The sequence below is a fragment of the Macaca fascicularis genome, chromosome 5 (genome assembly GCF_037993035.2).
Source record: "Macaca fascicularis isolate 582-1 chromosome 5, T2T-MFA8v1.1".
NCBI classification, from domain to species: Eukaryota; Metazoa; Chordata; class Mammalia; order Primates; family Cercopithecidae; genus Macaca; species Macaca fascicularis.
Window position 1 is genome coordinate 160,239,347 of NC_088379.1, and position 23,791 is coordinate 160,263,137.

Genomic DNA, 23,791 nt, shown 5'->3' on the forward strand with positions numbered 1-23,791 from the left:
AAATTTCTCTTAATTGTCTATAGCACTGATACAATCTTACAAAGCCGCCTATGACATCTTATCTTGCACATGCAATGCAGCAAGAAGGCTGATGCTCAGTGCGTGAAACGTCTGGAGTGACCATCTCAAAGCCTTTGTCACATAACGTGCTGAGGTTTCTGATATTCTGATAGTAGTTATAAGATGCCTGAGTAACTCATGAAATCTTACGGATTTTTATTTCACTTGATAGACTTAATGACGTCCACCATCTCTAACAACAAGCAGCTATTTCTATAGAGAAAGACCATGTTTGGATAACAATACATGATTTTAGGCTCTAAAAGTTAAAATGTGTTTGTAACGTTGATACTATGCAGAGGTCTTGACAGAACTTAGCTGTCTCTGAGGCTACAGAGAAGTGTGAAAAAGAGCACAGAGATTTCAGAAGGAGGCAGATTCAGTCAGACAGACTGAATCCCGTTTGATCCCAGTTCAGGCACACTCCAGATGGATGGCAAATTACTTGGGTTATCTGAGCATCAGTATTTTTATCTGTAAGATGAAGCTAATAACACCTACCCTGAAAAGTTGTTGTAAAGATGTTAAATACATTTGTAAAGATACAGTAGAGATTATATATTAGATGCTCAATAAATAGGAACTGTGTATTCCCATCCATCATCTCTGCATTGCATTATTGACTAATGCTGCATTTCAACTCCGAGAGCATATACTTGGTCTGTCTTAAACCAGAGGACCAGGTCAAGTATGAGACCAATGACTACAAGGACACGCAGAGATCAAATAAATAAATAAAAATAAAGGCTTTGTGGACATTGTCAACATATTTACCTTCCCATACAGCTGTCTTCGGAATATAAGCTATAAAACTGGGCTAGCTAAGATGACAATAATTGCCTAAATCACCTTTATGGCTTTAGTCTGGAAAATAATTATAGTGATAATGACCTTGAACTCCTGTGGAATTTCCATAACTAATGCATAAGTATATCACTACTGTGACATTGATGTCTTTTGGTATCACTGAAATAATACAGTGAGATAGAATTCAAAAAGAAAAATTTCAGAGGTGGACTCATTATAAAGTGCCTATGATTGTCACATAAGCCTGGAACAGATAAAGTACACTCATATTAAAACATAAGGCAGTTCTTAAATAAAAAGCCTTGATGATTAGAGTTCTACTGAACTACTGCCTCAACTGATCAAAATTCTAACTTGCACAGTACAAAGCAACTGCTTTGAGCTAAACATCAGTTTCAGAAGGAATAATATATGTGCACTTCCCAGCGACCATTCATTTAAAAACCTGAATCTAGATTCACAATCATCCACAAATGGAATAATTTCTATTACTGAAATTAAATATACTTAACACACAGAGCTTAATGAAAAAGATCATGAATCACTCCACTGTAAGAATTATCAGGACATGATAAAACTTTATGTATCTTAATGGTAAAAACAATCTGATTATTAGATCTTCATTTGAGGCAGTTTATCTACAGTTCAAAAGAATGCTTTCACTGATTACATTCCAAAGTATCTCTCTCATTGTCAGCAGGAGTGTCTGGCATTTAATTAAAATATATTCCTCTAACTATAAATAATTGAATGTTTTTAAATCTATGGCAAATATTGGCAAACCGATAAACAACTAAATAATGTAAGAACTAGAATTATCAAAACACTTTTGTGAACACAGTTCTGCTTGGAGGGCTCCACGGAGGAAGTGCCTCACTTTCAAGAAAGGAATGACGTTTCTTCTGTTTTCGTTCAATTCTTTCTTGCCTTTCCTTATTTTCCTAAAGAGAAAATAGAACACTATACATTTATGTATATATATGAATATTATTTTCAAATCAGGTTGCTTGCTGAAGAAAATAATCCATTATAGGATATTTATATATCACTTCCTAGTTTAACAGATCATAAAGAAATAACAGGTAGGGCCGGGCATGGTGGCTCACACCAGTAATCCCAGCACTTTAGGAGACTGAGGTGGGTGGATCGTTTGAGCCTGGGAGTTCGAGACCAGCCTGGGAAACATGGTGAAACATCATCTCTACAAAACAATACAAAAATTAGCCAGGTGTGGTGGCACACACCTATAGTCTCAGCTACTTAGGAGGCTAAGGTGGGAAGATTGTTTGAGCCAGGGAGGTGGAGGTTGCAGTGAGCTAAGATCGCACCACTGCACTCCAGCCTGGGCAACAGAGTGAGACTCTGTCTCAAGAAAAACAAACAAAAAATGGAAACAAGAAAAAAAACAGCCAGGAAACATTGCCAATTTGTAAGTATATCAACAGGCATTAATATCACTTAATATTTTAAACTATAAAAGTGAGAACATTAAAAAAGAATTGTATAAAATAGAAAAACAGACCTACTATTGTAACTCAAAGATAATAACTATTATAAGTTGGTGACTTTGTGAGAACAAATTCTCAGAAGTAAATTTACTGGGTGCAAAGTTTTAATATGTCATGACAGTATGAGATACTTCAAATTTTTTACAAATAGTTAAAAAATCTGCCTCATGTTTCTTTATTATTGAACTTGAGCACATTTTCAAACATTTCTTTAGCCCTTTTGTAAATTTTCTGCTCAATTATTTGGCCATTTAAATGTATGGTATCAGTGCCTTTAATTTTTAGCAATTTGTGTACTTTCATATAAAAAATATTAATGTTATCTTTGCATCAAACATTTTGCCTACCTTTGTGAGTCATTTTTGATCATTATACAATGTATACGTAGATGGAAACATCACACTATATCCCATAAATATGTACACTTTTTATGTGTCAATTGCAAATAAAAAATTTTTTTAAAATCCCAACACACAGATATTGTCTCTGTCCCCCAGGCAACTTTCAAAATGGACAGAAACAAACAAGAAAATAAACAACGGATAATTCCAAGTTGTGTCAATTTCTAGGAAACGTGTTTTGAAACTATGAGAAGGAACAGAAAAGAGTATTTACTTTTAACAAAAAATGGGCTCAGGGAAAGTCCCTTTGAAGTGTGAAATGATGGATAAGAGAAGCCATTCGTGATAAATATTGGGGAAGAGCTTTGCAAGCAAAGCAAACAGTAGTAGTGAGGGCTCTGAGAGTGGGAAAAAAATTTGTGATGTGGGAGGAAACAAAAAAGATCTACTGCGACTAAGGCTTGCCAAGAGGCAGGAGACAAGAAATGGAAATGGGGCACAAGGTGAGAAAGAGATGGATGAGGACTAAGATCATATGGGCCTTGGCAGGCCGTGGTAACATGCAGAACTTAGGTAAAACAATTCAACGAATGACACAGAAGCCAGGCAGAGAAGTGAGGAGAACATCAGGGGAGCATGACAGCCAAAGGAGGTGACAGCTGTAGGAGGAAGAAATCAACAGTGTAGAATGCTGAGATATTCTGAAACAGGACAGAAACACACAATAGACCATGTAGATGCAAACCTGTAACTTTCAAAGTGTGATTTTGGTGTAGCGATGAGGACAAAGACAAAACTGAAGTGGGAAGTGAATGAAAAAGATATGAGGAACTAAGGAAGTATAAGCAAAACTTTCTAGATGTTTCACTATAAAGAAAAGCAGACAAAAGTGGGCCCACAGACAGAGGGAAATGCAGAGTTCAGACAGTGTATTTTTCTTGAAGATTATATATCCTGGAACATGACGGGAACAATTGAGAACAGTAGAAAGAATGATGATTCACAGAAGTGGAATGGTATATTTATATTTTATTGCTTGATAGGGATAGTCCTACTTCACATTATTCTCAAAATATTATCTCCCATATTTTTATTCTACAGATGAATTTGAGAATCATTTCATTTCCCTGCACGTCCTCCCATCAAAGAAGTAACTGAGTATCTGCATATTAGTATGAAATCTAAATATTTATCTAGGTATACTTGAAATATTAGTAGGATCTGGTCTTTCCATCTTACAACTTGGATTGTCTATTTCTTTATGTCTCTGCTAACACTATAAGGTTTGGTGGTTTCTTCATCGTGGTATTTTTCTCATATTCCTCAAGGAGCAGGAAAACTCTTAGTGAAACCTGCCTCTGTAGGTTGATGGCTTGGGAGGAGAGGCATTATGGAAAATGATTAGGTATGTATGTATCTTTTCATCAGTATATATATATAAATGCCACAAGCATAATATGGCAATACAGTACAAGGTTTCCATTCACATATAACAAAGTTAAGTGGGAGGTTTGTTTTCTTCTCAATCTTAACATCCATATCCTCGTTCCATGTCATAAGAATGTCTGCGTGTTTGTTTGCTTGCTATTTCTATTAAGGCAAAGAGGGAACTTCCTTTCAGAATTTTAATTGTGAAAACCAAAGCTGTCATTAGATCATCTTCAATCATTTTAATATTTTAGAGAGAGGCAGACCATCTAGCTAGGCGGAAGAAAAGCAGTGACCAGACTGTGTCCACAGAGATTGACTGAATAAATCTCTTTTTCTAATTCTACTTAACATGGGGGGACAGTAACTTGAAATATGCTTCATCTTACTAGCGGGAGCTGGTCAGGGTAGCTAATAGACAATTATATTAACTGTAATATCAATTCACAAGAATCAATAGTTACCTTCATAGTAATTAAAAGAACCTTGTTAAAAAGTCCTTCTGACATTCACCTGTGGAAAACTGAGCTTTTTGCTCATTTTCTTACTAAAGGTAATGAGAAGTAAGCTGGGAATTGGCAAGAAAAATATTTTAGTCTTACCTGATCTTTGGCTATAACTTTCCCCTAAAACAACTATGCACCAAATGCTTACTGTGCAAACTAGTTTGTATATAAAAAGCTTGAGATGTTATTTTACATGAAAATTGAAGTCATTAGACTTCGATATAGGGACAATTTTTCTGTTCTATCTGCAAACAAATTTCAACAAGAATTTGGTAAGAAGCAGAATGGATCTGTAACATGTATATTTATGTGTTTATAGGTGTACTATATTTGCAGACATTTTACTAGATATCATGTTATTTTGTCTTTGGTCTTTAAGGAAATCTTGTTCTTCAGAGGACTGATGAGAATGACAATGTAATTAAGTACTATAATTAAAAATAGTGTACCTAAATGTGACTTATTAAGGCAATTCTATTTCATTTTCATGAAAATACAAAATTAAAATGGAAAACTCAAACATTTACATTTAATTTCCCTAATTGATTCCAGCGGTCAGTATATATCTTCTTAATATAAGTGGACTTTAAAATGTTTTTTGGAACATAGCTTTATTTAAAAGTTTAACTTAAGGAAATCATCAAGAAACACTACCTTTTTCATTCAAAATTGAACCAGTTTTGATTACCTTATTATTATTTCTCTGCACAGAATTAGCATATAGCAGTACTAAAGTCAACACACAGAGTAAATCCTGTTGGCTTTTGTTACGAGTGCATTAAATTACTTCAGAGAGAGCTGACATCTTTATAACATCATTATAAGTGTGTTTCTATGCACAGGCAATTCTGATCCATTTTCTCAAGTCTTCATTTGTGTTGTTCAGGAGAGTTCTACAATTTTCTTTATGTTGGTCTGGCATGTTTCTTAAGTATATTATTGTTTTATCTTTTTATCCTATCTTTAAATAGCTCATTTTTAAATGATGTCTGATGTGCCTTTCTAACTGCTGCAGATTCTTAAGTTTATAGAAAAAAAATAAACAAGACTGGTCAAAAAGACTGTGAAAGAGGAACTATAAAGGGAGATGAATCCAAGCAGATATTTAGAAATATCAAGTCTAATAATGAAGTGTGGCACTGGAATCACAAGACTGACCAATGGAACAGAAAGTTAAGAAACAGACCCGAAAATATGAGAAGGTATCATATAATAAAAGCAGCACCTCAAATCAATGGGTAAAAATGGGCTACTTTATAAAGGATACATTTGGAAAAACTAAAGTTAAAATCATATTTCCCACCATTATCAGGGTAAATTCTAAGTAGAATAAATTTTAAAACATTAAGGTATTAAAGTCACAAAGTTGTTAAAAGAAAAATAAGAGAATTTTGTTTAACCTCAAATTGTGGAGGTCTTTTCAACTATGCTTGAAAATCAATAGCCAAAAAAAAAAAAAAAAAAAAAAGACTGATAAATTTGACACCTAAGGAAAGTTGGGAAACCAACAGTATGGTGGGGAAAAATATTTGAAACTCATATAAAAAAATGATAGGTTAATTTCCTTAGTACAAAACAAAAGGTTCTAGAAATCAGTAAGAAAAAAACCCAACAATCTAACGGAAAAGTGTACAAAGTCTATGAAATGACAATTTACAGAGAAAATAATAGATAAATGGCTTGTATACAAATGAAAAGAGATTTCGAGCTCAATTCTAATGAGAGAAATGCAAATCAAAAATAACCTGGATGATTTTTTTTAACTAGTCGATTGGTATGAGTTGTTTTAAAGTTTGATAAGAAACCTGACTGGATAGACTTCCAGTGCAAAAATGTTATACTTTTTGGTTGCTGAATCAAATGAATATGTTAATTATTCATATGAATGTGTTACCTACTTATGTATTTATTCATAATGTATTACTTATATAAAAATTGACAAAAATGCATATTTATATTGATATTCTAAAATGGAAAGTAACATTTTGCTTGACATCAACAAAAAGTAACTTTTATAAAGATTAAGTGAAATCAAATATATACATACATCTGGTTCAGCTAGCTATTGCTCCTCCTAAATCTCAAACCCGCTCTCTCATTAAAAACACCTAAATAAGAGATTCTCCTTGAGGTCATCAGAAATATCAAAAGAGAATAAAAGATGGACTAATTTTCTCACTATTAAATTCAGTGTTACTTTTTGTTATGACCAAGTTCCACCAAGTAGTAGCCCCGATAGTATACTTTTCTTCTTTCTATGATGTTAGATGTGAGAATCACAGCAAAGGAAGAATGGGCATCAATAGTAAATGGTAAATGTGGGGATGCAGGTAAGGAAGAAGACTTTAACAAGTTTTAAGCCTAGGTGTTTGAGCGAATAGTAGAAACATTAATAGAAATGACTAAATCAAAGAAAATATGCTATATGCAGGAGGAGAGCTTGAATTCAACAAAGCAGATTCCAGGTAGAAATAATCAGTAGGTCTGGCACAATAGAATTAGGGACAGAAAAGACATAAAAGGTAGATGAAAAAGACTCAAGCGCATTGACAAATAATACCTACCAGCCATTTTTCATATTCATCAATAGCTTGTTTATCTTTATCTTTTTTCTCAGCTCTTTTCAGTTCTTCCTTTCTTTTCTCATTTATTTTTTCTTTTTCCTTTTGCTTGAAAAAAGCTTCCTTTTTCTCATTCCTACAGAGGATAGTATACAACACTGGACAGTTAAAGGAAAATACATAATAAAGATTCCCTAGTACATCTTTGACAGTAATGAAATTGAAATGCATTAGTAAATTTCAAGTAAATAAATTTTATAAAATTCTGAAGTGTTATTAATTTAAAATATGTCAAAATATGTATGATTTGGGATTACCATTTCTCAACAGCAGTTAAATTATCTTTCTTTTTCTCAGCAACAGTTTCCTCCTCTTTCTGTTTCTTTGCTCTTTCATATTCTCTCTCCTTTCTATTTTTCTCTTTAAGATATTCCATCTTTTTCTCTTTCCATTTTTCAAAAGCCTGAAAAAGTTCAGAATAATTTTCTTACTGTGAATATTTGAAAATAAATAAAAATACATTAATCATTAATTTGAATTTCAAATGTTTTAAAATAATTAAGATGTGCAAAGCTCCCGAATACCTGTAGTGCTTCTCCTTTTCTTGCAGCATTTTCTTCTTCAGTTTTCTTCTTGTTTTTTTCTTCAAGCCTCTTCTTGGCAGCTATTTTCTTTGCTTCCTTTTCTTTCATAGCCTTCCAGGCCTCAAATGATGCTAATGCTTCTTCTCTTTTAGCAGCTCTTTTCTACATTGGAAAAAAATAATAGAGTGATATACATATATACATATATATATAGAGAGAGAGAGACAAATATGGCTAGATATAAATATTAGACAAATATGGCTAGATGTAAATATTAGACAAATATGGCTAGATATAAATATACACATATACATTTATCTTTAATCCTCTGATATTCATTGTACTTAGAAGTTAACTTTCAAAGTAATTTATTTAAAATGGCTTAGATAAGTTAATTTACAAAGAATGTTATCTGAATTATTCACTGATTTTAAAATGTCCTTTTCTAAAAACATTTATCACATATTGACCTATTAATGAGAAAGATGTCAACTATTATTTTTGAAAGTGTACTAAACAAATTATGTCAAAATAAACTGTAATAGGCTAAGTGGTATAGTAAAATTTTCATAATAATATATTTGAAAAAAATCAGTAAACTTATGGGCTTATCAACTAAGTTAGAGTAAGGCAAATTGGCCAAGTCATGCAGTAAGATGCAGATTTTTGGTTTAAATCTTAATTTTGAATAGTATCAAAACATGAAGTTCTTACTATACAAATGTATTCCAAATGTTGAAAGTATGTGCTCAACTGAAAAATAGGTTGGAGACTGTATAGCAAGTTATTATTTTATTTCCTTCAATCTAATCCCATAATATTCTATGTTTGCTTTATTGTTCAATATTAAATGACATAAAACCTTAATATTGGGGTAACATAATTTAGAAGTCAAAGTACTGTCTACCTCACAGAGCTGTGAAGATCAAATGAGAAGGGGTATGGCACTGACCACAGCAGCATACTGCTATGAACTTGGTTAACAAGATAGACAGGCACGCCCCCTGGAGGGCGGCTCCCTTCGCTACTGATGCATTATCGTGCTCTTCGCTTTGGAAAATATTTTTCTTCTAAATCTATTTTAATATTGAACAGCACACTGGAGTTTTTTTTTCAGAAGTTTGACTTTAAAATATAGGAAACAACTGAGCGTATTCTAAGCAGGAGTTAGAGGAAGCGACTCAGTACAGAAGAGAAAGGAACAAAAGTTCACCTCCAGTTGATGGGAAAGGATACAAAAATCAAGAGCTCAGGGAGGGGTTGGACTTGATAATTTGTACTAAACAAATTATATCAAAATAAATTGTAATAGGCTAAGTGGTATAGTAAAATTCAAGAGAGAAAAGAGGAAAACTGAAGGCTAGCTAGTGTCTAATGATCCTTTATCTTCTTATGCCTTTTTTTTTTCTTTGAGACAGTCTCTGTCACCTAGGATGGAGTACAGTGGCACGATCTCAGCTAACTGCAACCTCCACCTCCTGGGTTCAAGTGATCCTCCCACCCCAGCCTCCCGAGTAGCTGGGATTACAGGTGCCCACCACCATGCCTGGCTAATTTTTGTATTTTTAGGAGAGATGGGGTTTCACCACATTGCCCAGGCTGGTGTTGAACTTCAGACCTCAAGGGATCCCGTCTGCCTCGGTCTCGCAAAGTACTAGGATTACAGGTGTGAGCCACAGTGCCTGGCCTTCTTGGCTAAGTTCTAAATGAAGTCAACTTTTAAGAGTGAATTAGGTGCTCACAAACAATAATAACTTCATAATCAGCAGGAACAAAGCTATCCTATACATATACAAAATTAAAATCTGTTTTCATGTAAAACAGTTATATCAAACTAAAATCTATAAAGTAAAACAGAAATAAAACAAGAAATCAATTCTTTAATTTACCATTTAAAAAGCTGATTTAGAAAAGTTATATATTCAGGGATATTTCACCGAAATAAAAATCCAAAACATTTTTACTTCTATATGTCAGAATACCTGTTCATTTTGGATCCTTAAGTTTTCACTTTCAATTCTTTTTATTCTGTGCATTTCATGTAAATATATATTTTTCTTTTCTAACCACTCCTATGAGAACAAGAAAAAGGTTATATAATATTTAAAATTTCTTAAATGAATTAGAATTCTTTATATTAACATTTTCTCTGAAATTCACATGTACAATTTTCTAAAGTATACTATTCTACTTTAAAAAAGACAAAAAACGATCTTTTTTAGAATTGTGAATAAATTAATAAAATCTTTTTTCTATGTATGCCTAACAATATCTTAGGAAAGAAAAAATTTACTAACTTTTTGTTCATAATAACTCCTTTTGTTCATATAAACTTCAAGAATAAAAAAATGAAAACATATAGACTTTACAATGTTTTGGCTTGTGTTATATTTCTATAAATTGTAATGGCATATTCTTTCCTTAAAAACAACTATGATTGGTTATGCAAAGTGTGGAAGCAAATAATTTAGTAAAATATCTATGGATTACTCATGTATTATAAGGAAAATCTTTCTCAATAAATTAAGTATTAAACCATAATTTCCTATCAGGATTGCTTTATTCTTTATAAACAGTGTTGGCTTATGAAAGTGATCATCCTTCTCCTCTTAAAAATATTTTCCTTTTTTACCTGATAAACAGCTGCCCTTATGTTATCTGCTCTATCAGGTTCTATGCTCTGTTTCTGTGAAGGTTTTTGGTCCAAGACTTTTAAAGTCCCTAAATAGTGAGAAGAGGTAGTTGTCGATGGAGTTCTCCTTTTAGAACTAGATTTCTTCAAAAACTCAGAGGTCATTAATCTGAAAAGATCCAAATGAATCAAGATAAAATATTACAATTGCATTTGGTACAAGAGAGATCTGTTAGAATATGCACATATAATATTTGAAAACTGACCAGGCATGATGGCTCACACCTGTAATACCAGCACTTTGGAAGGCCAAAATGGATGGATGACTTGAGCTCAGGAGTTACAGACCAGCTTGGGCAACATGGTGAAACCCTGTCTCTACCAAAAATACAAAAAACTAGCCGGCATGGTCGTGCACGCCAGTAGTTGCAGCTACCCTGGAGGCTGAGGTGGGAGGATAGCTTGAGCCCAGGAGGCAGAGGTTGCAGCGAGCAGAGATCATGCCACTACACTCCAGCCTGAGCAACAGAATGAGACTCCATCTCAAAAAAAAATTGAAAACTACATTATAATTTAACAAATTGTATTTACTTTGAAAATGATGTAGGTAAAATGTACAGCCTTAGTATACGAAGAGTATTAAATTATGTTGAAGGGGACATAATTTAAATATGTCCCCTTTAAGTTATATGGCTTTAAAATGATTGCTCTATTTAAATATTTGTAATTAGAAACTTTTTAAGAAATATGGACCATGTTACTTCTTCTCAAGTTACATGGAAAAAACAATAAAGTGGGTTATAATCACTCTTTTAATATTTATTTTCTTTCATCATTTTGTTACATGAAGCATTCCAAATATAAAATTAGAAAGAATAGTACCATCTATTTCAGGGATTGGTGGGAAAATCTGGCCAGCCATCGGTTTTAGTATACAAAGTTTATTGCACCATAGCTGTAATCACTCACTTAAGTTTTGCCTGTGGCTGCTTTCCTGTTAAAATAGCAGAAATGAGTAGTTCCAATACAGACTGTGCCTAAAATGCGCACAAACTGGCCATTTACAGAAAAAGCTTGTTAGCTCTGTTTTATTTGATTAATGATAATTTGACTAATGATAATTTAAAAGATTCAGAAGGTTTTGATTAGCACTTATGAGTTAGGCATTCATTATCACTGGTGTGAATGAAGCCATATAGATAATCATTTTAATAAACCTACTTAATTCATAGATTCTGAAGGCTTTCAGTACAATTTCTCATGTTAGACAATGATACTTGATAATGAATAAGTATCATTGCTAGACTTCAGCTTTATTACCATTTTATATTGCTTGTCTCAGGAAAAGTAGGAGAAAGAAGCTCTATTTCAGAAGCAGTGTGGAGCACAGAGAATCCCTAATCACTGACATTAAGAAAGAAGAAAAATATTCCTAGGACGATCCTGGAGAGCGAAGGTATTGCATAAACATTCCAGGCACTAAAACAACCAGTAATAGGCTTACTTTTTATGAATTACTTTATTTCAAATAATATCATCAACCAAGGAGTTTTATCACGAAGTAACTACTCTTTTCATTTTATGAAATGCAAATAAAGAGAAAACACAGTAACACCAAATGAAATTTACTTTATGAAAGTTAAATTAAAACTAGCTTTGCTAGAATGCAAGCCCATAAATGACAAATATTGATCACTTTCTTACCTGGCAGATGCACTGGATGCTCTATTATTTGTTGACTTTTTATTTTTTATATTTCTATCTTCAATTGTTTTCTATTAAACAGAAAATGCCAAAGATGATTTATTCATAACAACTATCTTTGTTAGGCTTAGAAGCCAAACTGCCAGTAAATCACTATTCTTTAAGCATCTACTATGTGTCAAACACAGTAGACACTGGGAACAAATCAGTGAATAAAATGCCCTTAAGAATATTAAATTCTAGAGATGGTTGACCAAAAATAAATATATAAGCAAACATGACTCATGAAGGAGATAAAATAGTGTACAGCGACAGAGAATGACCAGAGTGGGGCTGAAGAAGTTGATCAGGGAAGGCTGTCCTGAGGGGCTGACATCAGAGCTGAGACAGATAATGAGTGCAAAGGGCCCACTTGAAAGTCTATGAAAGAAAGAAACAGCAAGTGGTAAAAGCCTGAGAAGGGACAGAGCTTGGTAGCTTTGAAAAACAGAGAGGTGAATGGAGCTGAAGCATAGTGAATGGCAGAGAAGAGTGGAAGACGTGGTCAGAGAAGAACCTTGTGCGATCACTAGGTGGCGATGAGGAGTCTGGACGGAATTCTTGTGATAAACCAACAAAAAGACTTTAATGGAGAATGATTCTATTCCTGTTTAGAAAAGGCCACTCAGTAGAGAATAAGAATGAAGCCAAGGGTCCAGTCAAAAGAAATACGTTACAACCTTACTTCTTACATATAAATTGCCTGTTCTAATTTAGAATTGCCTCTATTAGACATTCTACAATCCTGTCTATAAACTCCAGAATATCCTTTCTCCTTGTAAGGAATAACTTTTCTACTTTACGTAGACTGATGGGTGCTAGTGGTAAAGTGAGAGCACAGATATAAACACATCCCTAACTCGTCAGTGTTTTTTTCCTAAGGAACGTAGCTAAGGATGATATACCTGGCACATGGCTTAATGAACCTTCTCCATAAACGTTAAGAAAACTTGTATTTTATATTATAAAAGTATTGCTCAAACACAAATTTTCAGCTAGCGCTGTTTTCTTCCCCCGATACTAAGTACACAGCACTGCTAGTTAATTGCAGCTATAAGAGATAATGAAAAATTCAGGAGAAACAAAGACTGAAAATGCTACACCATAAATTTTTTAAGTATAGCACTCAGACACAATTTAGTTTAGGAACAAGTAATCCTACATAATCACATATCTGTTTCTTAAGGTTAGAATAATAATGTTCCCCTCAACAACAACAAAAAACAAATAACCGCATTAAAAAGAGGGCAAAAAATGTGAATAGACTTTTTGAAAAGAAGACATACAAGTGGCCAAGAAACATATGAAAAAAAAAATGCTCACCATCACTTATCATCAAACACAAATTAAAACCACAGTGAGATATATTATACTAGTCAGAATATTTATCTATTATTAAAAAGTTAAAAAAGTAACAGATGTCGGTGAGAACACAGAGAAAAGGGAATGCTTATATACTCTTGGTTTTATGAATATAAAATAGTACAATCTTTATGGAAAACTGTATGGGGATTTCTTAAGGAACTAAAAATAGAACTACCATTCAATCCAGCAACCCCACTGTGAGTATCTGCCAAAAGGAAAATAAATCATTATATAAAAAAGATACCTGCACTCATATGTTTATCACAGTACTAGTCACAATAGCAAAGATATGGAATCAACCTAAGTGTACATCAACATATGATTGGGTAAAGAAAATGTACACACACACACACATACACACTGGAATACTATTCAGCCATACAGAAAAAATGTCTTTTACAACAACATGGGTGGAACTGGAGGTTATTACCTTAAGTGAAATAAATCATAAACAGAAAGTCAAATGGTACATGTTCTCACTTATAAGTGGGAGCTAAATAATGTGTACACATGTATATAGAGTATGGAATAATAGATAATGGAGACTAGGAAAGGTGAGAGGGAGGTGAGGGATGAGAAATTACTTAATGGATACAATGTATATTTTAATTTATACTAAAAGTCTGACTTTACTACTACACAAATATATCCATGTAACAAAAAAGCACTTGAACCCGTTAAATTTATATGAATTTAAAAAAAAAAAAAAAGCAATTTCATCACCTCTAGAGGTGCCAGGGCACCAACTCATTATTTTGAAAATTAGGAAATAAAGGCAAAGGATCAAATATGAATAATAATAATAATGTTCCTGATGATAACCATCTATTTTAAAGAAGCATGGATGTTGAAAAACATTTAAGATTTTCGTTAAAATTGTTAACATGTTTCATGTTTTAAAGTGATATCCAAAAACATAACTCTAATTTAAAATCTCAGAAGTTATTCCAGATAGTTATATTTTTAAAATGTGAAGACCTATGGAAATATATACACTAGGAGTATGCATTTCTGAGATATTTAAAAGTATATTATAATCATACACCTCTGATAAATTTTAAACACTGGGTTTTATTAAATTCACTACAAACTTTCCTTAAAGTGAAATTTTACTGGATTAAGAAAGAACCATGTGACAATATAATACCACTATCAAAAGATAAATTTTCCACTGGTAATTCAGAAGTATATAACACAGAAGATAAAATTTCTTAAAGTTCTGTTTCAAGTTTTAAGCTGTAGTATGAAAGGTATGAATTTTTACAAATACCTTTGAAGACACTGTTGCACTGGTAGATGTTAAGATACTCTGAGATTTAGATAGTAGTGGATCAACTGTTCTCTCAACATCCATAATCAGTTCTGTTTTTGCCTTTTCTTCTTCAAGGTCATCAGCAGTCACTTGACTTTGCTTGGATTTCTCAAATGCAGTAGTTACATGGTCTGCTGAAAATGAATTCTCTTTATTTTCATCGGATTTCAAGGAATTATGGTTTTCAGTGATTTCTTCATTTGGATCTATTTTGAGACAGAGTAATAGCATTAAAACCCCCTTCTGAATTAATAAGGTAAATACCAGATTCATTTGCTTTCTTTTAAAGGAGGACTATCTATAAACTTTTTTTCCTGCAAAATATGAAGAAAACTATCATATTAAACTTGCACAAACTTTTTTCAAAAGTGATTTACAAAAAAAATAGTCTACGCTTAACTAATGAAGCACTTACCAAATCTAGTACTTAGAAAAATAGCATATTAATAAACAGAATGGAATAACTACCCTAAAACAAAGACACGTCAAAAGAGCTTGTTGACATACAAACCAAGCAAGTGAGATGACAGTATTTGTTCAGCTCTAAAGCCTGAGTTTCTCAGCTGGAACAACAGGCTGCATAAGAAGGTGTCACACCTCTCTAGGCTACTATAGTTATTAGTAATACAACTGTTGAATTGTATAGATGCAGAAAGAACCACGAATTAATGCAATTTTACACAGCCTCTAGTGAGTGTCACCTCACCAAGATGCAGTACCGCCTCTGATGCCATAAGCAGCAGTAAAGACTATTGCTTATCCTCTCTGTGCTCCAAGAAACAGGCCCAAGCTCTGGCATAAGAAGGTTCAGTTTTGCACTTACAGAATTGCTTCTACTATTCTGATTCTACCACATTTTAGAATGGGATCACCAACTTTCAGTTCTACCAAGATCCACCTCCTAGCTAAACCTGAATCTTCACTATCAAAAGTCTTAATTCTGTTGGTTTCACTATGACCATTTTTTGAAATTTCTTTTGAGGTACGATGGGCTTAAAATCACTCAATTCACTATTGGATTCCTTGGAGCTGTTAATCTAATCAGTGAAAAGAACAAGAACTTTGGAGCTCAAGATTTAACTATGGCTCCATCACTGACCTTGGGTATGTTTTCCCAAGTCACTGCACTTCAGCTTTTCTCATCTGTAAAATGACAAAAATGATGCTACATAGTAAGCACTTAATAAATGTTTGTTACATATCTCAGACCTAGAAATAGCTATGTCTTTTAGCTTTCATTAAGCTACATATCAGTAAGAAAAGAAATTATATTCACAACTCACATATCACAGTAAGTGCTTACTATGGTATTGCTGTAAATGCTTTACATGTTTAATTCTTACACCACTGTATAAGGCAGATTACTCTTATTTTACCCATTTTAAAGATCAACATACAAGGTCAGAAAGGTTAGCTACTTTGTTTATGTAATTGTGCCTGTATTCAAATCTAGCTTAGTCTCACTTTAAAATTCCACCTAGCTATTATGTTGTCCTGCAGAATATCAAAGCAACACATACATAATGATAGCTTATCTCAGGTGCTCACTCCACGTGGGCTGTGAACTAGGCTAATGGCTAAAATGCACTATATCACTTAATTTTCATAATGACCTTATAAGACAGATAATATAACTTAGGGAAATTGAGGCCCTGAGAGATTAAGTTCTGCATCCAAAATCACAGTTAGTTAACTACATGATCAGGATTAAAACTCAAACTCATAAAAACATGCATTTCTCTTGCAATTATAGGAAGTATTATTTCTCTTACAAACAGGAGTCTAAGTAGTACAGAGTTCACAAATAAGATATAATTATTATATATAACCACCTTTTACAGATGTGTTTCCCTCAGATCCTGGTGAAAAACAATCTCCAAGAATTTGTTTAAGTGATGATGATGATAGACTTGTTAAGCACGAATCCTGTTTCTGCAAAAAAATACATTTCCCATGTAAGTTTAGTAATTAACATTTTAGGGAACAATAGCATTATTAAAACTATAAATTAAAATAGTGCGTAACTCTGAAATCTGCATTATTAGTCATTTGTTGCTGAAACACAAAGTGTGACAAGCCAGTAGAGGTGAGTATGCTTTACTTTCAAGCCTTGATGTCTTGGTCAATAAAAGGGGTCACTGAAAGAGTTATTCAAGTTCTTTATCTAACTACCACCACCTCTCTATTTGTTTTTACCAATTTTCAAAACTCCTATTACTTTAAAAACACATTTCTTATAAATATTTAAGGCCAAGATTTGATTTTGATAGCTCTTCCTACAATTATCCTTTGAAGGAAAGCATAAAGAAGACAGGTAAATACTTTAGTTCCAAGCAAGTATTACTAGTTATCCAAATGAAAACATTTAATAAAATCAAGTAAGCAGCTACTTCCAAATATTTTAGATAGGAAAAGCACATAGACTGCATGCACTTGAGTTTTCCTCAAAATTCTGAAAATTATATCTGAAATGCAATGATTCTATTTGTGTATCTAAGGTAAACATTTCTTCATAGAATCATCTAGCCTAAAGGTGATGATATTATAATGTAAGAAGTTCCACTTTGTTGTACAAATCCTTTAATTTTCTTTCCCAGCAATATTTTATGGGTACAAAGGAAATTATATGTCAAAAGCAATGGAGAGAAAGCATTTGAGAAAATGGAAGAAGTGCTGAGACACTGGAGTCTACCCTGAAAGACAAAGCTTCACCTGAGGAGATCTGCAAATTAGTAGCTTTTTGCCAGAAGGCATTCTCTACTCTATGCAGCTCCAGTAATAGAAGGCTACAGCCTTGGTGGAATGACTTGAGGGGACAGAGGATAGAGTCTAGGACCACGAGATCAGCCAATGTGGAAAATAGTAGAGGACAGTGACCACAAAATCTGCATATGAAATTCACCAAAAACCTTTACCACCTCTATTTGTGGCATAAGGGAGACCTCAGAGGATCCTGTGAAAGCATAGAAGCTAGAAACTGAAAAGAATTAAGCAGAAATTTCAGCTGATATCCACTGCAGGAGAAACAAGATTGGGAATTTGTGTCCAGCGATGATATCTGCTTGCTAGAAAATGTGTTTGGAGGGACATAAAAGAATCGAGAATCTCTACAAAATATCATTCACAACACCTAGTATTCAATCAAAAGTCACTAGATAAAGAAACAGAAAATGGTGGCACTTATTTAAAAAAACAAACAAACAAAAAAAAGAGAATGGTCAGTAGGAAGCAACCCAGAGATGACTCACATTTTACAGTTAGCGGACAGGACTTTAAAGTAGCTATTATAAATATGTTCAAGCACTTCGGGGAAAATATATGCATGATGGCTGAAAAGATGGGGGATTTTATCAGAGATATAAAAAATATAAAAAATACCAATGGAAAATCTAAAGTTGAACACCACAGTAAGTGAAATAAAAAATTCACCTGGAGAACACTTATACTTTGCAACTGCAAATGGAACTTTCACAATATACACTTATGCTGGGCCATTAAAACAAAACAAGACAATTTCATACAATTTGAAATCATAAAAGATACATTCTCTGGACTGCAATCAGTAAACCTGAAGACTGAGTAATACAAGTTATTAAATGAAAAACAAAGAGGAAAAAAATTTAAGAAATATAAACAGAATCTCAGAGATCAGTGAGATATACTAAAAATTTCAATGCATGTGTAACTACAGTACCAAAAGGAGAGGGAGAAAAATAGGGTGGGAAAAAATAATCTTCCCATTTCACAGACAGTATCAACTTATATGTTTGGAAAGCTCAACAAACGTCAAGCAGAATAAACATAAAGAAAGCTAGACCTAGGCACCATATAGTCAAATTGCTGTAATTAAAAGATAAAAACCACAATCTTGAGTAAAATTCCTGAAAGCATTCAGATGAAATCAACACATTATATAGAGAGGACAATGAAATAAATGATTACAAGAGAGGCCAATAAAAATGGAAACCTATAAAGAGCTGGAGGTAGAAGGAGGCAGCTATTAGACAAGAAGGATATAATCACATCACCCACCCTTTGAAAACAAAGATGAGACAAATACTTTTAGAAAAGCAAAGACTGAGAAAAATCCATCACTAGTAAACCTGTATTATAAGAAATGTAAAATAAGTTTGTAAGACTGACAGGGCACAAAATGATAATCTGAATCTACAGGAAGAAATGAAGATCCCTAGAAATTGTATATATTTATAGATATATATTATCTCTATATATTTATAGATATATATTATCTATAGATATATATTATCTATATTTATAGATATGTTATCTATATATATCTACATAATATATGAGAATAGAATATATTACCTATATATAGATATTATCTACAAATATGTATTATCTATAATATATTTAGCAATAGAATGTTATCTATAATATATACAATATATAATACAATAGATATATAATATATATTCTAGCCTTCTTTATTTAAAAGTCTAATAGAAAAAACTTAAAGGGCTCTTTAAAGAAAAGTTATAACTTTATTGTGGGGATTATATGATATGTAGATATAAATGACAATAGCACAATGGATGCAGGAGTATATGGAACTATATTTTTATATCAAATGTGAAACAATACCGTATCAATTCTAAATAGACTGTGATAATGTTTAGATGTATTCTTTAATCCACTGATCAACTCTGAAAAATATAATGCAAACAGATATAGATAAAAGGTCAATAATAATAAAAATAAAAAACTAAAAAACTCATGATTATCTCCTCAAAAAAAGGCAAGGAGAAACAACAATAAAAATAATAATTTTAAAAAAAGATAAATAGAAAATAAAGAGAAACAAATTGCTCCTAAATCCAACCATATCAGTATTTACATTAAAAGTAAATTGACAAAACATTCATAAATGGACTAAACACTACATTAAAAGGTACAGATTGCCAGACTTAATAAAAAAGTGACACCAGGTGTGTGATGTTCCCCTTCCTGTGTCCAAGTGTTCTCATTGTTCAGTTCCCACCTATGAGTAAGAACATGTGGTATTTGGTTTTCTGTTCTTGCGATAGTTTAGTAACAAACCTGCACCTTGTGCACATGTACCCTAGAACTTAAAGTATAATTTAAAAAAAAAAAGTGACACCAAACCCTTATTGTAAGAGATTCACTTAAATGAAAGACAGAATTAGTTTGAAAGAGAAAAGATAGAAAAAATATACCATGGAAACACTTGTCATAAGAAAGCTGAAGTATTAGACAAAACAATCTACAACCTAAGGAAAGGAATATTACCAGAGGTAGAGACATTTCATAATGCTCAAAACATAATAATAATAAATATGTATGTGCCTGATAACAAAGTTATAAAATACTAACAGAACTAAAGAGAAGTATAAACAAACCCACAAACATAACTGGTATTTTAATACCCCTAAGTTGGTAACTTGTAAACAAATTAGATGAAAAATCAGTAAGGCTAAAGAAGATCTGCATGATATTACCAACCATGTTGACCAAACTTCAACTACACAACATTATATTCAGCACCTGGAGAACACATCTACTTTGCAAATGCAAATGAGACTTCCACAAGATACACTATCTTGGGCCATTTAGAAATAATAATAATAATTTGTAAAAATTTGAAATCACGTAAGATACATTATCTGGACCATAACAAAATTAACTTATAATTAACAGAAAAGTATATGTAGAGAAGAACCAAGTATTTGAAAATAAAATAAATCACCACAAAATAACCAACTGGTCAAAAAAGAGATCACAATGATCACTATATATTATATGTATCGAAAAATCACTATGTACCCCATGTACAATTATTATTTTTCAAGTAAAAAAATGAATTTCTAAAACAGGAGATCACAAGGGAAGTTAGAATATATATTTAAAGAAATGATAATAAAAATAAAAGGCATCAAAAAATCGGGGCCACTAAAGCAGTACAAAGAAGAAAGTTTACATCTTTCAACAGGTTTAGCAGAAAACATGAAAATCTTAAAAATGAGTGAGAAAATTTTCAAATCTAAAGATAAGCAAATTAAACCAAAAGAAATAATACTAAAAATTAATGAAGCTGGAAACAAACAATAGAGAAAATTATTAGGTTGGTGCAAAATGATTGCGGTTTTTGTCACTGAAAGTAATGGCCAAAACTGCAATTATTTTTGCACCAACATATAACAAGGCCAAAGTGGTTCTTAAAAAAGTTTAATGAAACTAAGCAATGCCTATCAAGATTTAGCAGGAAAGACAGAAAACACAAATTATATATGTTAGAAATAAAAAATGAAATGTCATGATAATCTTACAGTCAACAAAAGAATGTGGTACTATCATGAACAACTATGTTTATAAACTCAACATATCAGATGAAATGGACAAACTTCTTGATAGACACAATTACCAAACTGGTAAAACAGAAAACTGAGTACTGAAATATCTATCTAAAAAATCAAATTTAATGACAAAGATGTCCCCACACAGAAAATTCCAGGACCAGATAATTGTACTGGTGAATCCTCTCACCAGTACAATTAAGAAAAAAAAAATACCAAACCTTTATAGAATAAAGGAAGAAAAGACATTCCCCAACTCATTTGATACCCAAGCCTGATGGTAACATTGTAAGAAAAAATTATCGACCAATAGCCTTCATAAATATAGATGCAAACATCTTAACACAATTTTAACAAATCAAATTCCACAATAAAATATTGCACCATGACTAACCAGAGTTTATCCCTGGAATGCTAGGTTTAACATATGAACATTAATGCACCAAAATTCATGGTCATCTAGAACCTCAAAATACGACTTTCTTAGGAAATAAGGTGTTTACAGGTTTAAACAGTTAAGATGAGGACACACTCAATTAGGGTGGGCCCTAAATCCAATGCCTGGTATCTTTTTTTTAAGAGAAAGAAGAGACACAGAGACGCAGAGAAAACACAGGGAAGAAGGCCACATGGGATGAAGGCAGGGATGGGAATGATGCAGCTACAAGCCAAGGAATGCTAATGGACTGCTGCCAACCACCAGAAAGAAGCTGGAAGAGGCAAGGAAGGATTCTTCCATGATGCCTTCAGAGGAACATGGCCCTGCAAACACCTTGATTTCGGACTTCTGGCCTCCAGAACCGAGAGAATACATTTCTGTTGTTTTAAGTCTGTGGCAATTTGTTACAGCAGCTACAAGAAACTAGCACAATATTCAACTGACCAGATAATTTTCTTAAATATAAAGTAATTGCTTGGGTTTCTTCTTCTGGTTTTCAGAACAAATTAAGAAACAGCGTGGTGGTGTCAGTTAGGCGTATATCAAATTGTCAGTTTTACTGGTAAAGTTCAACTGCAGAACAAGATTTGAATCGATAACCTATTGTGCTTCCTAATACTTTCGGTCTGAATTGGGGGGTTCCCCCATTTAGTCAGAGCACAAAGGAGCTCCTCTCCGCGCCTTCTGCCTCACCTCCCAGGGAGCAGATCCTTACACACCAACACTGCAGACAAGCGATGAGAAAAAGAAAGAAGCTTGGCCAGGTGGCATGCAGTTCCCTAATCTGTCCAAGCAAATTACGGGGAAGAAATGTTCTTCCTGTACTTTTCCCTTCTGAAATGTTCATAAGGGAAAATTTGCTTCTCATAATGAAATACAAAGAGAAAAACGAAGTGTTCTCCCTTAATAACAATGCATAGTAAACTTCCTGATAGAAACCTGAAAGGCCACATTTAATGCTATTGGAACATAACCGAAAGAACGCAGAACAGTTTCATGAACATTCAACACACATTTGTTGAGTGAATAAAATCAAATAAATAAAATGACACTGACTATATTGTTCTTAGCCATAAATTCCATAATTTAAAGATACATAAATTTAAAAAATTATTAAAGATAAACACTATTATATAGATTCAGAAAAGCAACATTTTTTGACATTTTACTTTCTCTAAAACTGGATAAACTCTACAATCAGTGGTGTGTTATAGTTTAATTGTATGCATTTCCTTCTTCCTTAGTGGTATGTAAAATAATGCTACATTTTATAATTGGTGCAGTTTTAGATTCGGTGGAATACAGTATATTTTTAAAAATTATTTCCTTATCAGTTGCAGAAGAAAATATGTAAAACACACACACACACACAAATTCATTCTCTCCTTCTCTGTTTCATAATCAGATAAAAAAGCACAAATTCAAGAACACAATGCAGCAGTTTAGTGGTAGTGCTAACCTCAGGATCAAGGTGTTCAGAGAATGCTTTTTTCTCAGCTTCTACTTGTGTGCCATTCGGTATTGGAGGGGAAGAAGGTGCAGAATGTAACTCCAATTCTTCACTGAGGGCAGTTTCTTTATCTTCTAGTCCATCTTTCTCTTCTCTGTGACTATTCCTTTTTAACATACTCCTTGGCCGAGGTGATGGTTTAAAGTGATCATCTGTGTCAAGGCTGTTGTTTTCTGCTGAAAAATAAAATGCTTAAAGCATGTGTACAAAAAAATGACCATGGCTTTATCTATCTCTCTGGGTGCTACCATACTTCCCTCCTGTGCCCATGCCCCTTCGCTCTCTGTCCTGAAGAGTCCAGATGAAGCCCACAACTCTTCTCTATACAGAGCTCTAATAAGTCACAAATAAATGATAGTTAATAATCAGGCCAAATGCAGTGGCCCACGCCTGTAATCCCAGCACTTTGGGAGGCCGAGGTGGGCAGATCACGAGGTCAGGAGTTTGAGACCAGCCTGGCTAACATGGTGAAACCCCATCTCTACTAAAAATACAAAAAAAATAGCTGGGCGTGGTAGCTCATGCCTGTAATCCCAGCTACTCAGGAGGCTGAGGCAGGATAATTGCTTGAACCCAGGAGTCTGAGGTTGCAGTGAGCCGAGATCTAGATCATATCATTGAACTCCAGTCTAGGCAACAATAGCAAAACTCCATCTCAAA

The 23,791-nt window shown here is 33.2% G+C and overlaps 1 protein-coding gene across 3 annotated transcripts in view; it reads right to left on the reverse strand.

The window, feature by feature from the left end:
* Positions 1-200: 200 nt before the first annotated feature.
* MAP9 (microtubule associated protein 9) overlaps positions 201-23,791 on the reverse strand; it is a 31,079-nt gene continuing 7,488 nt past the window's right edge. The window contains exons 5-14 of one of the 3 annotated variants that reach the window (XM_045392981.3): positions 23,081-23,304; positions 16,680-16,779; positions 14,806-15,053; positions 12,132-12,202; positions 10,428-10,596; positions 9,778-9,867; positions 7,796-7,957; positions 7,529-7,674; positions 7,215-7,347; positions 201-1,808 (exon numbers count right to left, since the gene is read on the reverse strand). In XM_045392981.3, the coding sequence (XP_045248916.2) occupies positions 1,686-1,808; positions 7,215-7,347; positions 7,529-7,674; positions 7,796-7,957; positions 9,778-9,867; positions 10,428-10,596; positions 12,132-12,202; positions 14,806-15,053; positions 16,680-16,779; positions 23,081-23,304 (1,466 nt within the window). In that variant the 3' untranslated portion in view covers positions 201-1,685. Of the gene's footprint in view, positions 1,828-7,214; positions 7,348-7,528; positions 7,675-7,795; positions 7,958-9,777; positions 9,868-10,427; positions 10,597-12,131; positions 12,203-14,805; positions 15,054-16,679; positions 16,780-23,080; positions 23,308-23,791 lie in introns of all 3 variants that reach the window. The other 2 variants (XM_005556141.5, XM_045392982.3) reach the window with 2 other exon arrangements.